This window comes from Neolamprologus multifasciatus, chromosome 7 (genome assembly GCF_963576455.1).
Source record: "Neolamprologus multifasciatus chromosome 7, fNeoMul1.2, whole genome shotgun sequence".
Taxonomy (NCBI): domain Eukaryota; kingdom Metazoa; phylum Chordata; class Actinopteri; order Cichliformes; family Cichlidae; genus Neolamprologus; species Neolamprologus multifasciatus.
Genome location: NC_140445.1, coordinates 39,775,137 through 39,791,590, shown reverse-complemented (window position 1 = coordinate 39,791,590; position 16,454 = coordinate 39,775,137). Strand labels below are relative to the sequence as shown.

General features: G+C 43.1%; 1 protein-coding gene across 1 annotated transcript; it reads right to left on the bottom strand.

Annotated features, from left to right (window-relative positions):
• On the bottom strand, nucleotides 1-7,770 carry LOC146514866 (caspase-3-like). Its single transcript, XM_085168837.1, has 4 exons — nucleotides 7,186-7,770; nucleotides 2,150-2,313; nucleotides 1,913-2,039; nucleotides 1-414 (listed from the first exon to the last, which is right to left on the bottom strand). The coding sequence occupies exons 1-4, from the start codon at nucleotides 7,379-7,381 to the stop codon at nucleotides 170-172; spliced, it is 732 nt and encodes a 243-aa protein (XP_085024963.1). The 5' UTR covers nucleotides 7,382-7,770; the 3' UTR covers nucleotides 1-169.
• Nucleotides 7,771-16,454: the final 8,684 nt, after the last annotated feature.

The following is a 16,454-nucleotide window of genomic DNA, read 5'->3' as shown; positions in this document are numbered from 1 at the left end:
CGTGGATAATGAGTGAATAAGTGAAGAAATAACCTTCATAAATGAGAAAATAAGCTCCAGTTTATTGCAGTCACATTAAAGTGGATCAATGAACAGCAGAAGTTTGTGAAACTTCTCAAGAAATGGTGACACAACATCTTCAAGAACTTTAGGAAAAACTTTCCCAGGATCAGAGATCTTCTCTCACTGACTCTGAGGACAGGAACACCTCTCTGGTCAGTCGTGTCAGGAAGCACGGCATCTCTTTCTTCCCGCCCAGCTCACGACCTTTGGCCTGGAAGGTGTAGGCCACCCTGTGGGAGAGGCGGGTCATCAGGCGAGTCAGCTCCAGGTTCTGATGGGCCTCGTCCTCCAACAAAGTGCAGAACGTCTGCAGGAAGACGGATCCAAGCGGGCTCATGAAGGCTCCGTAACCTGATGGAGAGAGGAGGAGGTAAACAGAGATACTGGTCTCTGGACCATGGTGAAAAATCTGCAGATTATTGATTCAGACAAATGTCACCACCAGGTGTCAAAAATGAAGAGGTTCTGTGGTCTCTTCAAAGGTGTTATAGTTTTCAGAGAAGGTTCTGTAGGGTTTGGACAACACTACTAAAATGACTACTTCAGTTGTCAGGAAAAGGTTCTAGAGGTCCTCACAAAGTTGTAGGACTCACTGAGGAAGTTGCACTGGTATTTTAAGTTTAAGAGATCCCTGAGAAAGGGAGCCTTGAGGAGATTAGATTGGTCAGTGAGAAGGTTCAAGGTCCTCTGGTAGGCTGGTTATGGCCAGAGAGATTTAAACAGCTGTTTGAAAAGTGAACTTAATATTTAGGATGAAGAAGGTCACCTAGATTCAGTTAGGAATGTGCAGTGGTCATTACAGAGGTTCAAGGGCTTTGTAGTCATTGTGGAGCCTCTAAGTGTAGTTCACGAGGTTTCAGTTGTCAATAAAATGTTTGAGGGGTCTTTAGGATGCTGTAGCAGTCACTGGAGAGGTTTTATGATCACAAAAAAGGTTCAACAGATTCTTTAGAATATTTTACATGTCAGGCGGTTTGAGGTTTATTCAAGAGATCCTATTATAAATCCTATTATAAAATATATTATAAAATCTCCTACAGGTGTTTTAGTGGTAACTGAGGAGTTTCATAGAACAGACCAAATAGTCAAGATCATCAAAGGTCACTGGACAGGTATGAAGAAATGTTCAAAATGGTTTTAGATGTCACTGAGGAGGTTCTGCAGGTACATTTGGTTATTTGATTGTTCCAGAGATCATTTGGTAGGGTGGAACAGTTGCTGGTGAGGTTTGTTTTAGTTGTCATAAATGCAGTTTTATGGGATGTTGATGCTCTAGAGTTCTTCAGGTAAATCATAGCGATCATAGAGGAGCTCTGAGAGTTTGTTTGACAGATTTTAGTAGTCATTGAGGAGGTGGGCACTTTTGTGGCAGGTGAGGAGATTCCATGAAGAGTTATGAAGGCATCATGAAGGAGGTTCTCCAGGCTCAGCTGGAAAGGTATACGGGCCTCAGAGGAAGTTAGAGGTCTGCAGTAATTGGGGAGGGTCTACAGGTAGTTGGGCACTTTTGTGGCAGGTGAGGAGATTCCATGAACAGTTAAAATGATTTCAGTAGTCATAGAGGAGGTTAATGGGTAGTATAGAAGATTTCTCTGGTTACTAAGGAGGTTTAGAAGTCCTTTGGTAGGTCTTAAAAGTCCATGAAGAGATGTGACCATATTGCAAGTGTTGTAGTTGTCATAAAGATGGTTTAAGTTCTATATTTCATGGTAACTGTGGAGGTTCTAGGGATGGATAAAATGGTTATGCTGCCTGTCGGGAGGTTTGAAGGGTAGTTTAGGAGGTCTGAGTGGCCGCTGAGGAGGTTTAGAGGGTAGTGGTGGTGGTCTGTTGAAGGCTTGGTGTTTACCTGGGGGCGTGGCATACATCACAGCTGTATCTACAGGAACCGAGAGGTGGAGGGAGAAGCTGCAGTCGGTGGCGTCACCGGCCGAGTCCACCTCCACTCCATCATCCAGAGCGTCTCCGCGACACGCCTGCAGAGACAGCATCAAGAGGATGACCTTAGCATCACAGAAGGAAACAGACCATTTGATTCCCTCGACACGACCTAAACTCATGTTGTCCTCGCCCTTCTGCCACCTACCTGTATGAGGAACACTTTGGCCTTATTCTCCATGCACTCGTTGTCAAAATATGCGAAGATCCGAGACAGCCGGACGGGTTTCCCGTCGGCTCCAAACACGCAGTCCTCCTCCCCGTGAGACGACAAGACAGCCAGGAAGTAGTCCTTCACGGGCCGCCTGCTCTCTGCAGAACAGACACAAACAGACAGTAGTGCTGTCAGTGACCCTCAGTCAGCATTCTCACAGCAGCCATAACACTGGATACATGGCAGCAGGTATGCCAGCCTGTGTTTACGTTCCCATGCAGAAGATTCAAACTAATGAAACTTTATGTACACTATGCTCGCTGCTGTCATACTTATTTTAAAAGAGTGTGACCTATGTTTGATCTATGAGTGGAAATCAGTTGTAACAGTGTTTAATCACCATCTCTGTAAAACACACACGTATAATCACATCTTTACATGTTATATAATTACAAATGTGTCAGCCAGCGCTGGCATGTCACCAATGAGTGTCAGGGCAGTGTAAGCCTCACCTTTACCTGTAAATAGAACAGACTGTAATGTTAAAGCTGTGTGTCTGTCAGGGAGATGGAGCTGCAAATGTTTCCAAACATTGTGCGTGGGAAGAAAACTTCTTTTTACAGCAAAAAAAACCCCCCTAAACGTCCGAGCAAGCACCAAATACTCTGCTGCTGGAATGTTTAATTCACAAAGAAACTCTCAGATCCTTCCACTGACCGCTGTGGCACACCTGCACCAGGGCAAACCTCCGCCTGCCCCACTTCTGCTATATAGGTTAAAATAGAGCAACAGGACCGCTGAGACTTTCATTTTATTTATTTTCTGCTGTGTTTTACGTGCATCTATTTGAAAGAGTGAGTGTAAACACAAAAAACGATTTTATTTTATGTGCTGGAATGTGCAGAAAATAGGTTTAAATGTTAAACAAATTTCTTCCAGTCAGAGAATAACATCCATCCATCCATCTTCATCCGCTTTATCCGGGGCCGGGTCGCGGGGGCAGCAGCCTAAGCAAAGAGGCCCAGACCTCCCTCTCCCCAGCCACCTCCTCCAGCTCATCCGGGGGAACACCAAGGCGTTCCCAGGCCAGCCGAGAGATATAATCTCTCCAGCGTGTCCTGGGTCTGCCCCGGGGCCTCCTCCCGGTGGGACATGCCTGGAACACCTCACCCAGGAGGCGCCCAGGGGGCATCCTTGTCAGATGCCCAAACCACCTCAGCTGGCTCCTTTCGACGTGGAGCAGCAGCGGCTCTACTCTGAGCCCCTCCCGGATGGCCGAACTTCTCACCCTATCTCTAAGGGAGATGCCAGCCACCCTTCGGAGGAAGCTCATTTCCGCCGCTTGTATCCGTGATCTCGTCCTTTCGGTCACTACCCACAGCTCGTGGCCATAGGTGAGGGTAGGGACGTAGATCGACCGGTAAATTGAGAGCTTCGCTTTTACACTCAGCTCCCTCTTCACCACGACGGACCGGTGCAGCGTCTGCATTACTGCAGCTGCAGCCCCAATCCGTCTGTCGATCTCCGGCTCCCTTCTCCCATCACTCGCGAACAAGACCCCGAGATACTTGAACTCCTCCACTTGGGGCAGGACCTCATCCCCGACCCGGAGTGGGCACTCCACCCTTTTCCGGCTGAGAACCATGGCCTCAGATTTGGAGGTGCTGATCCTCATTCCCGCTGCTTCACACTCGGCTGCGAACCGCTCCAGTGCGAGCTGGAGGCCTTCACCCGATGAAGCCAACAGAACCACATCATCCGCAAAAATCAGAGATGAGATCCTGAGGCCACCAAAGCGAAAGCCCTCCGCCACTTGGCTGCGCCTAGAAATCCTGTCCATAAAAATTATGAACAGAACCGGTGACAAAGGGCAGCCCTGGCGGAGCCCATCACCCACCGGGAACGAGTCCGACTTATTGCCAGCAATGCAAACCAAGCTCTTGCAACGGTTGTATAGGGATCGAATGGCCCGTAGCAATGGGCCAGACACCCCATACTCCCGCAACACCTCCCACAGGACACCCCGAGGGACACGGTCGAATGCCTTCTCCAAGTCCACAAAACACATGTAGACTGGTTGGGCAAACTCCCATGCACCCTCAAGTATCCTCGAGAGGATGAAGAGCTGGTCCAGTGTTCCGCGACCAGGACGAAAACTGCATTGTTCCTCCTGCATCAGAGGTTCGACTAGCGGACGAACTCTCCTCTCCAGCACCCTGGCATAGACTTTCCCGGGGAGGCTGAGAAAGTTGCATATAATTTAATGTTTGCTTGATGCATAAAGTTAAAAGATTAAAACTAATAAAACAAGTTTTAAAAAGAGACTTTTTCATTTCAGTACATTTTATATGATGGATTATGTAGAAAAAGTAGAATTGGGCTGAAAGATCTATTGCTTTTGTCATGTTTCGGCTGTGTCCAGGCAGGAGAAGGACCCAAACGCAAAACTCACGACAACAAAAATAAACTCAAAAAGCTGCTTTATTGCAGAAGGGCACAAAAAATATAACTAAACTAAACTGGGACATGGATAACTAACGCACAGGGAAACACCGCCATGAGGGAGACTACGACACTGACAAAGAGAAACACAGGGCTTAAATACACAGAGGGATAACGAGGGAATGAGACACAGAAGGAGAGCACAGCTGGGAGAAATCAGGCTGGACGAGACAAGGGAAGCAAAACTAGAAACACTCACATGAGACGTGGACCTTCAAAGTAAAACAGGAAACACACTGACTGAACTCAAAATATGTAAACCTAACAGCAACTGAGACAGAACATAGGGAGCTGAAACATGGGACAGAAAGGCAAAGTAGACACAACATGAACATAACGACGCCCACAGGGAAAGAGGAAAACAGAGCACCAAAGCACAGGACCTCTTTCAAAATAAAATAGGAAACAATGAAACACTGACATGACTACATGGACTTGACAACATAAGAAACAGACATGAAACACATGAAGGATAAGGGAGACTTAACACACGGGTTGAAAACACAAGAGGGAGCTAATAAGCAAATGAACATAAGAAACCTAATAAGCTTAAAACACTATAAACATCAAAAGAACTAAAACTCAAAACACTGGGTCATAAGACCCAGGATCGTGACAGCTTTATCACCTATTTAGGGGATAAATCATGTATTTAAAAGTAACTAAGTAACTAATTACTTTTGAAAATAAGTAATCAGTAAAGTAACAGAATTACTTTTTTCAGGAAGTAACCAGTAATTAGTTACTGATTACTTTTTTCAAGTAACTTGACCAACTCTGGCTGTCAGTGACCCTCAGTCAGCATTCTCACAGCAGCCATAACACTGGATACATGGCAGCAGGTATGCACGTGCTCAATGCACATGCGCCTCGTCTGCAGAGTGGTTACTCATGAGAAACAGGAACAAAAGCCAGCCTGTCTTTATTTTTTATTACCATCTAATAAGTTGTTAGTAATTAAATAGGTGTTACACTGCAGTTCCTCTGACATCCAGCAGAGGCAGCAGGGAGTCTGTCCCCATGTTCTTCCATGTTAAAACTAGTAAACATTTTTACAGCCTGATAAACAAACTGTTTGGTCTCTCTGCATAATTTCTTAACCCATTCCTGTTTAAACTGGATTGAGGCTTAAAATGTGCATTATTAGGGCCTTGGCCTCTTTGACAAACAGGTGGATGGTGACACAGGCGGCTGTTGCTGCTAGCTATCTGCTAGCTTCACCTCAGCTAAGTGAAGTGCAAAAGCAGCCCAGCATAGCCAGGCTTTCTCTGTTTTCTCTGAGTTGACCGGCATCAAGATGGTGGTTACTGGTTAAGGCATGCATGATGTGACTCTGCACAAAGCAAACGTTATAAGTGGTGAAAGAGCTCTGAAGATTATAAAGATACAGCACCAAATACAGAGCTGGTGCTACTGTAAGATCAGTGATTAGATACTTTATTGATCCCACATGGGAAATTGTTAAATGAGCCAACACACCTGGGCTACGTGACCAGTAGTCAGTCATGTGATCGTTCAGATGAGATAAACTTACGATGAACTTTTGTTTTGATGTTGGAGCGAATAAATGACCCACCTCGCCTGTCCTGTGAGAAGCAGGTTCTAGCCTGGAGCTGCTGAATGGTGCAGTGAGCTGCTCACAGACACTCTACAGTCAGCTGATCAATCAATTTGCCCTCCGGCCTGCAGCTGTTTGGGTCTTTGGGCGACCGTGGCTCAGGGGGTTGGGAATCGCATCTGTAACCGGAAGGTCGCCGGTGCGATCCCTGGGCTCTCTGTCCTGGTCGTTGTGTCCTTGGGCAAGACACTTCACCTACCGCCTACTGGTGTTGGCCAGAGGGGCCGATGGCGCGATATGGCAGCCTCGCTTCTGTCAGTCTGCCCCAGGGCAGCTGTGGCTACAACTGTAGCTGCCTCTACCAGCGTGTGTGAATGTGAGAGTGAATGAATAGTGGTATTGTAAAGCGCTTTGGGTGCCTTGAAAAGCGCTATATAAATCCATTTATTTAATATGTAATAATAGAAATAATATACAACATGGAAGCATCCATCAGTATATTCTTCTTCTTTCTTTAATGTATTAGAGCTAACCGGCACTCGTCTCATGGTGCTCAGAGCTGAAAGTCAATAAATCCATAAATCCATAGAGCAATAAATAAATGTCCAGAGCTCGCTGTTCCAGAGTCAGATGCAGGTTTGCACACCTAAGCTGCGCTGTCACAGAGAAAAGAGGCTTTCTCCTTTAGACCGCTACTGCCGTGAACTTTAACCTTTGACCTGATAACCGAGGCATGCAGGGCCAATAAGCATCTGACTAAGATGACTTTGCTGGGAAGTTCGTGTGAAAGCTGCAGACCTGCTCAGAGCTCTGCATTTACACAGGTGTTCTCACCTGCTGATCAGCAGCACCTGGTTACCTGTGAGATGAGTGAGGCTGGACGTGTTCACGCCCACCTGCACATGAGCCCATGCCCGCTGCAGGTGATTTATCCTTCAAACCACACATGATGCTTCCATGGAAATGTTACCTTGCACAAACAGCTCGTAGATTTCGTCACCGCTCAGGTCGCTGTGCAGCTCCACCTCGAAGCCTCGCCTGCTGAGGGTGCCGTGGAGCCTCTTGGCGTCTTTCTGGGCTCCGGCCCTGTCCCCCAGACTCACGCCGGGGTCAAACTGGGCCACGGACACTACCACAGCCCGGTTACTCCCTGCTCTGGCATCCATCACGCATCTGTTAGCTCTCCACCTGCAGCAGGTGTGAAGGTTCAACCCCGCCTTCTGGCACACCTGACAGTGTGGTGGACTGCCCTGCACAGGTGTTGCACAACTATGTTTTTTCCTTTCCTGCAGGTAACGCTGGTCACGATGCCCTCAGCTGTTTGAGTTTCACAATGAGTCAACACTCGCCTGCAGACCATAAATCCAGCAGTTTGACAGCAGTGACGTGGCCCAGCACACTGCTAGGAATCAGCAACACCTGCAGGTCAAAGGTCAAGATGTGTCCTTTGGCCTGTGAGCAGTTCAGCTCCCACATGAAAGGTGTGAGCTGAGTGCCTTTGCTGTGTGAGATGAGAATAGCAGATTAGATGTGTTTCACTGTAATCTGAGATTAGCAGAAATGAAAATCTCAGTACAATTTATCATCTTTCCTCAGAGATTTATGATATTATAAACTTTAAATTAAACTTTATATTAGAGTTTAATTCAAATTTTAAGGGTTTTTTTAATCACTGACTGATAAACAATGGTTTCATTTTTAACAGTTTTATCATCTAAGACAAAAAATTAAAAAAAACAGCCATTTTTCTGTATTCTTGCACTGAACTGACACTTTATTGTTTTTGGAAATGTGCATAAACTGCCATAAATCACTGGGACACAGTCAGGTTTTTTAACTGATTTTTACTTTTATTTACTTTTTTTTTATGAAATCTTTAATCTTAGAAAGTATCTGGGGTTATTTCTTGATATAAATACTCAACAAAAGACTCAAAAACAACACAAACTTCCACAAATCTACAACAAACTGGAACTGGGAACAATATGCTTTTTTGCACTTTTTGCATCTTGCACGTGTCTTCGTCCTGTTTTGTCTACAATATCCTGAACATAACTTTGTATTGTCTCTGTCCTGTCTTTGTGTATTGTTCATAGATATAGTTCGTAATAGTACCTTTTTAGCTCCTAATTTTACCTCAAATTAGAGTTATTTTTATGTGTAATTTATGGTTTTATATCTCTTCGAGATATACTTCTTACATAATTATAGTGAACTGGGGGGCTTGGGGTGAAACGGCATTTTGGTATGCTGTATATTGTGTATATTGTTGTACTGACAATAAAGACCTTAAATCTTGAATCTACATGCCATATCAGTGGGAGAAATGTTTCATCATCATCCTTCTTCAGTCTCAGCTAACTGCAGATTTCCAACCTTATAAACAGTACATCTGCATAATGACTGAAACTAGCACACTAACAATATGAGGTCAGTTTATGGTCATTCATATGCAAATTGTCATGACCATTGTTACGAAATAAGTTTCACCCCGGTTCTTTTTTATTCCTCGAGGCATCCAGAGACAGCACCGGACTCAGTAGTCATTTTCACAAAACCTTTATTCATCTTCATTTAAGCATGCATCTTCTAGAAGCAAGGCCGGTGTCCCTCTGCAGATCTTCCACTCCTTTGTTTGTTACAGTCAGCTTTATAGAAGTGACCCCATCATAAAACCCCCATGGTGTGTTGCAAACTCTGTGTTTGTGTGTGTATGCACGAGCACGTGAGTGCCTGTGTGTGCGCGTATCCGTATGTCTATGTAAGTGCATGTAAGTGAACGTGTGCGCGTACCTGTGTGTATGTGTGAGTGTAACAGTTTAAGCACTGTGTGTGTTTCTGCGTACGTGACTTCCTGACAGTCATAAAAGTAATCTCACCCAAGCTACACCTAATTCCTCTACACAACATAGAAAACAGAGTTAACATATTACAAACACTGAGACCCCCACTCTGCATCCACTGGGCCATTGGCCTCTTGTTGTCTTACATTTACAGATCATGTGGAGAGTCTCCTGCAAACCTACTTCTAAGTTATAACAATTATGAGTTTCTATTAAAGGTACAAGCATCAGCAACCCCCAACTGTAGCTTCCTGTCTCCTTTTATGACAGCAGACCCCCAGTGTCAATAAATTCCTTTCCTTCTAAACAATTACACACACTCTCAGGCCTACAGCTAAGACAAACTGAAACACAGACAAATCCTTCCCTATTCCTCTGATCTAAGCAAATTCAAAACATTATATTGTAATAATTATTTTCTTGTACTCACACCATTGATCATTGGTCATGAGTACATTCACAGAGAGTTGGCTGGAATCACAGCATTGTAAGAAAAATGAACCCTTAGGCCCCCTTCTCGGTTCAGAGATGGTCTTTCCCTTGAAAGAAAAAGTGAAAGTCAGTTTCAGTCTAGCAGAATCAGGTTTACTGCTATCAGGACGTCTTTGATCTCTCACCAGGACGTCTGCACATCTTTGTTCTCCATGGTCTACGGCGCCCTTCAGAGGTCAGGTGATGGAAGAGCTTCATTAACTTACGTTAAGGCCTTATGACCTTACCCCCTCAACCCTCCATGATTGTGCTTCGGGTGGAGGCCTCTTGCTGTTTAAATCGACCTCTTCCTCCCCGTTGTTGTCAAGTGTAGCTAGTATGGGGTTTCCTGTCCATGATCACAGGGTTTTTACCTGACAGCATGAAGCAGCATGATGCGGCTGATGTACCTTCAGCTGTGTGGATTGTGTTCAGTGTTCAGGCCCAGATTAGAGTTAAGGTCTTTCCTTCGAGCTCCTCTGCCGGGTCTTTGTCGGAACAGGGTGACACAGGAAACTCTTACCTGCTCAGAGAGCACTGGGCACCTTCCAGAGCACGACTGCACCTAAAACGGCGGAAAGTCAAACCTCTGAAATATTTGGTGAGTGATGTTCATGTAATGGTCCAGCAGCGGCTCTGAGTTTGGAGGAAACGTAATGAACAAGTTTATCATGGTTGATTTCAGTCCAGCAGGTTCAAGTATTCATGACTGGACTCACTCATATCTGCTGTGTCCCAATAGGGCTTTGGAGTTGACGTCACGCCGCAATGCATTGTGGGAGCGCGGCGCCATGTTCGGGGTCTACGAATCAAAACAGACACTGTGTTGGAACGACGACGACAAGAATCATGCTTAAAAGCAGCTCCAAAGAAAACGGACGGTATAGAGACCGATTGCGTCCAGAGGCGAAGCAGCGGTACTTGAAAAAAAATAGAGTGCATCGCAAATCTGGACCCATATGAAATACGGCAGTGGAGTAAAGACCCAGACGACTTACCGCCACTGTCCTACCCCGATATCTTCACGTATCTTGTTTGTGGAGTAAGCGCCTACACAGCGAACCAGTTTCGTAATTACAAGTCACTGGAGGCGCACATACAATTTACAAACGGCTGGGTGCAAGATTTGGCTATTTTGTAACAATTGTCAAAGTGTAAAATAAAGCGTCAAATGCAGATCTTTGTCGTTACCTGGCTTTTATTATAATGTCATTTTAGTGAAACACAGAGTTCAAAGCGATGATAAACTGTCAATTATAGTATACAGATACAGAAATGGTTACATAATGTAATGTCAGTCTGTTCATACAATTACACATAACAAAAAAGGTTTTCCTAGTACTATTTCTTCAGAGACATACTCAAAGTTTTCACAATCATTAATTAACAAGAACAAGTCTCATGTGTGTCTGGTTTCACTACCACACTGGTAGTGAACAAGATCGAACATTGCAGCCGACCACACAGCAAGTACGAACCATGGCTGTGCTTTCGCTCCTTCGTCGCTTGCGCTTAGACCCCGAACATGGCGGATCAGGCCAAAATCCTTTCCACGCCCAGGGTCTGCACGCTTGAAGTACGCATTTCAAGTGCGATCACGTCACCGCCACGCGACGACGGCTGTCCCAATTCGAAGTGCACTTGAAATGCATACTCCAAATGCGCCGTCGATTTCCCCAAATATCAAGCGTGGTCCGGTGCACGCTTCGTGGTCCCATATATCCCACAATTCATGGCGCGGCGGTGGGTGTGGATAATTTTGCCGCAAAATACGGCAGAAGGCAGCGGCCGAAGAGTGAACTGTCAAAAGTAAGTGCTGAATATGACGTCACTTATTCATGTGCGAATGTTTAATAATGAAGAACATTAAAACATTGCTGTTGGCCACATGTCGGCAAAGTTGTGTGACATTAGTGATGTTTGTACTTTCAGCATTAACTTGGTTTTAAAGCCTCTACTTCTAAATATATATATAGTCGAAGTTAATCTTACAGAGAATCTGATGATTTTATGGATAATTAATTATATAATAAATAAATATATATATTAATTAAATAATAAATAAATAAATTATATATATATATTAGGGGTGCAACGATACTCGTATTGATATCGAACCGTTCGATACAGTGCTTTCGGTTCGGTACGCATATGTATCGAACGATACAACATTTTTAATTTATTTTATCAACTTTCCTTCTGACGATGCTGTCTGTGTTGAGCGCTCAGTGGATCTGCGCTCGACAGTGCAGCCTAGGCGGAGTAGTCAAACACAGATTCACTGAGCGCAGGGCAAGCTAGCTAGACAGAAGTTAAGCTCTTGCAACATGGCAAATTGAACCTCCCCCACCCTCATTCAGATCTGGCGTTTGGAACTATTTTGGTTTTTATGTGAAGTATGACCCTGAAGGTAAGCGTGTCATGGACAAAAGTAAAACAGTATGTTGGATGTGCCAGCAATGCTCAATTGGTGGGAACTAGTGTGTTAGCGCAGTTAGCTCGTTAATGTGTTGTCTTCCAGCCCCACTCATGAGGCGATCCGCGGTAGCTCGTTAACGGAGATTTGCCGTGTTGTGACCTTAACGTCATTTCAGATTAACGCTGACAGCACTAGTGGGAACACAACCAATATGACTGCACATTTACTCCTACATCATCCTAGTGCAAAGACAAGTGGAAGCAGACAAAAACAAGCACGCATGCTACAAACTTTACCCGAGTCATTTAGACAGCCGTTAGCACATGATTCTCCTTATGGGGACCTGATATGTTTAATATGCTGCTGAGAATATAGCCCAGAAGAAGCGTATAGTATAGCTTTTATTTTGGAAAGAGACATTTCTCCATAATAAACTCTCTTTTCCAAAGATGAGTGATTCCTCAATCAGATACAGGGCTCGCAAAATCGCTAGCCCGACGTCCTGGGGCTTTTTTCCAGTCGGGCTACCAAAATCTATCTCTGCCCTGCCCGTCGGCCTATCGTAGGAAGGAAAAATATATGTCAATGCTTTTGCATTCTTTCGGAAATGTAGCTGGGTAATTATGTCATTGGCATCGGCCACTGTCAATATGTGACATACTGAAATCACGTTTGAATTTGCGCTTGTTTTTTGCTTTCACTTTGCAATCGCGTGAACTGTGTATAGAAAGCGACAGTACTGATTGGTGAGTGATGATAATTTGCGCACCAATTCCTCTGACATCGTCTTATCAATCGTTAGCTTACTATGCAAACATGACAAGTGAAATCTCCTGCAGCTTAAACATGTGAGAGGTTGATCGCGCAGAGAATCGCTGAGCGTTATGTTAGTGCCTGTGTAAAAGCAGCAGGATATATATTTTAGTTCTGCTGAGCCAAATAAGACAGGTCAGGGTGAAGAAGTGACAAAACGAAAAGGTTATGACAAGTCAGACTATAAGGCAAAAAGAAAGTGCAGCTTTATGGTTTCATGGACAAAAGAATTTCTGTGGCTGCAATATGACGAGCTAAATAACCAGGGCTGCACATAAGTGGTCCGCAGGTGCGCATTTGCTGTCAAAATAAAAACCCGCACAAGATAAGAAGTTGCAACGCGTGTTTGCGTACATAAGATTTTCAGGAGGAGGACAGACATTTGTTTAGAACTCTTAAAGATGTCGAAGAAGCTCCTTTAAGCAATTACTGTGATGTTCCTCCACCTCCAAAGAAATGTCAGAAGGAGTCCGAACCACAAAAGAAGCACGTATTCTCGGAAAAGTGGTTGCAGGAGGTGAGCTGGCTTCAAACAAATGATGAACGCACAGAGATGTGGTGCAGAATGTGCCGTGAAAATTTAATAAATGACAAATTAATAAAAAGGCATGAACATTTTTTTTGTATCGAAAAAATATCGAACCGTGACACCAAAGTATCGAACCGAACCGAACCGTGAATTTTGTTGTATCGTTGCACCCCTAATATATATATATATATATATATATATATATATATATATATATAATAATAATCTGACAATACTATAATATTGGCCATATTATATTTACATTACCATAGTGAGATGACTTTAGTCTCATGAACAACATTAACTAATTATTATTTACTAGCTAATCTTAAATGACTGTTCAGTACAGAAATGAAGCCCTTGAATCATGTTTTACAGTCCTGTGGTCTCAGCCTCAGATACTCAACTAATCAAAGTGATGTCATGACAAAAATGATTGACCAACAAAACAATTTTCTCCTTCATTTCTGTCACACAAAGCTGTATGTAACGTGTCTCGCGGTTAGTATCATGGTTGCTAGGCAACCTGAACAGCGCGACGAAGCATATACCGTCCCATTTCACACGCCTATCTATTAACCAGCTAAACTTTGATTTTATTTGGAAACGCAAAACCCACTATATCAGGCAAGGTAATTTAGTCAAACATTTTGAAGATGGAGGTTTGCAAGCTATTGAATTTGACAGCTTAAATGGCACCCTAAAAATAAATTGGCTTAGGTCATTTTTAAGAAGTCAAAATAGTCTTTGGTTTCACATTCCAAGCAAAATATTCTCAGATCTAGGCGGAATTAATCTTTTACTTAGATGTGATTTTGACATAAAAAAAAAACCTCCCCATAAAGCTCTCTTCCTTTCACCAGCAAGTTTTATTATACTGGAAATTAATATACAAACATAACTACAGCCCACACAACACTCCCCTATGGAACTGTCGCTACATAAACATTGGAAACAAATCAATCTTTATAAAAAAATGGTACGATAAGGGCATCTGGTCAGTGATGCATTTGTTAAATGATAGAGGTAAAATTTTATTAGAAGATTTCACCACCAATTATAATCTGCAAATAAATAACAAAGAATTTCAAAAAATTACTAAGGCTATCCCTCAGAACATTCTGTGTACAGCATATAATCTTTTTCAAAACCCTGACTATAGATCCCCTGACCTCCCTGAACTCTTGGTAAATGGGCATAACATTACAGCTAACAGTCTGAAAAACTCCCAAATTAGGGAATTATTTACTAATGTTTTTTTCCCTTATAGATGCAATCCAAATTCCATCTCACATCTGTTCTCCGGTGATCAAAAGAAAGAGATCAGAAAAAATTACCTAAAACTTCCCATTCCTCCCAAAGCTAAGGAGGTCCACTACAAAATACTCTCTGGTATTTACCCTTCCAAAGAATTTCTCAGACGTCGCTTTGCTATTGATAATAATTCTTGCTCTTTTTGTGATGGGGATATTGAATCAACAGAACATTTATTTTATGATTGTATATTCTGTAAAGCCCTGTGGAACGATGTGCACTACTGGCTCTTTCCAAAGATTCCAAACTTACTTGAATTTTCTAAAAATGATATTATTTTTGGTTCTCTAAGAAAAGAAAAGAAGCTTGACAATGTTTTAAATGTAATAATTATTATGGGGAAATTCTTCATTCACAAATGTCGTTTTCTGAAAACAAAGCCGTCCTTTTTTACTTTTCACAAAGAACTCTGCCTCTTCCTCTCATCTGTTAAATTTATGGACAAAAAACAAGCTCTGGTTATGAATCATATGATTATTGAACTAGATCTGCTAGAAAACCCCTAAGGTATAATGTCTTTTTTTTCTTTATTTGTTTTTTTTTTTGTTTGTTTGTTTGTTTGTTTTGATTCTGTTTGGGTTTGGTTTTATTTATTTATTTGTTGTTGTTTGTACTTCCTCTTCATTACCTATCTTCTATATGCTGGAATTCAGCCTGTTCTGATAATATTTCATGTTGGAAAATAGAATCTTTGTAGAGATTGCCATAATTGTTGTGCATTTCTGTGCAAAAAAAAAAAAAAAAAAAAAAAAAATTCACACGCCTCTCACTTCCGCACTTCTCGTACTTATAGTACGCACCGTACGTAGTACGCGTAGTGCGCGTACTTCAAGCGTGCAGACCCTGAAATGGGACACAGCCATCCGTCGTGTCCAAATTCATGCTTCGTCCTCATCTGGGTGTTCAGATAAACGTGTCCCCGGGGCCTGACTACCACTCAAAGGTTCCAGAAGGAGCAGGGATCAGGATCACATTCCTGGTTCCTGTGAACCAGTGTGGACTTGCATTCCAGTTTAACACCTGCCAGCTGTGTTCTGGTCTAATTTCTACTCCAGTGTGGAATCAGTCCTGTAGCATAAGCTGCTGGTGTCTGCAGGTGGAGGGTGCCTCCGTCTTTAAAAAGAAGCTGCTTCCTGGTTGAGCTTTTGAATCTGGAAGTGCTGTGCAACACTGCAAACATTGGTATTGATCCAATTGATACCAAGAAAACTAAGAGCACTATTTCTGGTTCTGATACTTTTAACCAGCTTATGTAGGGGAGAGCAGTGTGTCACTTTTTTTTCTTTTACATTTGCCAAATTCTGAACACATTTTAATTAACACTAAACAACGACAGCATTGTGATTTTTATTACTCATGATGATTAGTTAACAGTTTTCTTACATATTGATGCTGTGTTTTGGAGAGCTGGGGTGTAAATGTGCCTGTCTTTAAAGGCCAGCGTCTGTTGTTTAAATGTGCTAAAGGGTGTAAACGACTGACGTTTATTCTTTCATAAAAAGATTACAACATTCATTTAACACAGCTCAGTGGGGTTGGGTTAATTGGTGATTCTAAATGCCTGTAGGTGTGAATGTAAGTGATTGGCTCAAGCCCCACCCCCATGACCATGACCTGCAGAAGACAATGTAGGTATGGGTGGGCGCTGGGATACGTACTGGACTTCGAGAAACAAAGCATGGATCCGATACTGGCACCAGTGTTGACATTGATATGCTGCCCACCTCTAACCAAACACGGATTTTCAGGAATCTTACCTTCAGGAAGCGTCCATGTTTTTCCTTACAACCTCACGGAGAGGAGCCACACTTCTAAAGAACATTCAGGACCTTTTTTTTACCTTCCTGTGA

Bases quoted from the DNA above. Each gene is read 5' to 3' on its own strand.
- LOC146514866 (XM_085168837.1), bottom strand. From the start codon at position 7,381: ATGGATGCCAGAGCAGGGAGTAACCGGGCTGTGGTAGTGTCCGTGGCC. The intron at 2,314-7,185 runs GTAACATTTCCA...TCTGTTCTGCAG, and splicing joins CTACGAGCTGTTTGTGCAAG to AGAGCAGGCGGCCCGTGAAG. The intron at 2,040-2,149 runs GTAGGTGGCAGA...CTGTCTCTGCAG, and splicing joins CCAAAGTGTTCCTCATACAG to GCGTGTCGCGGAGACGCTCT.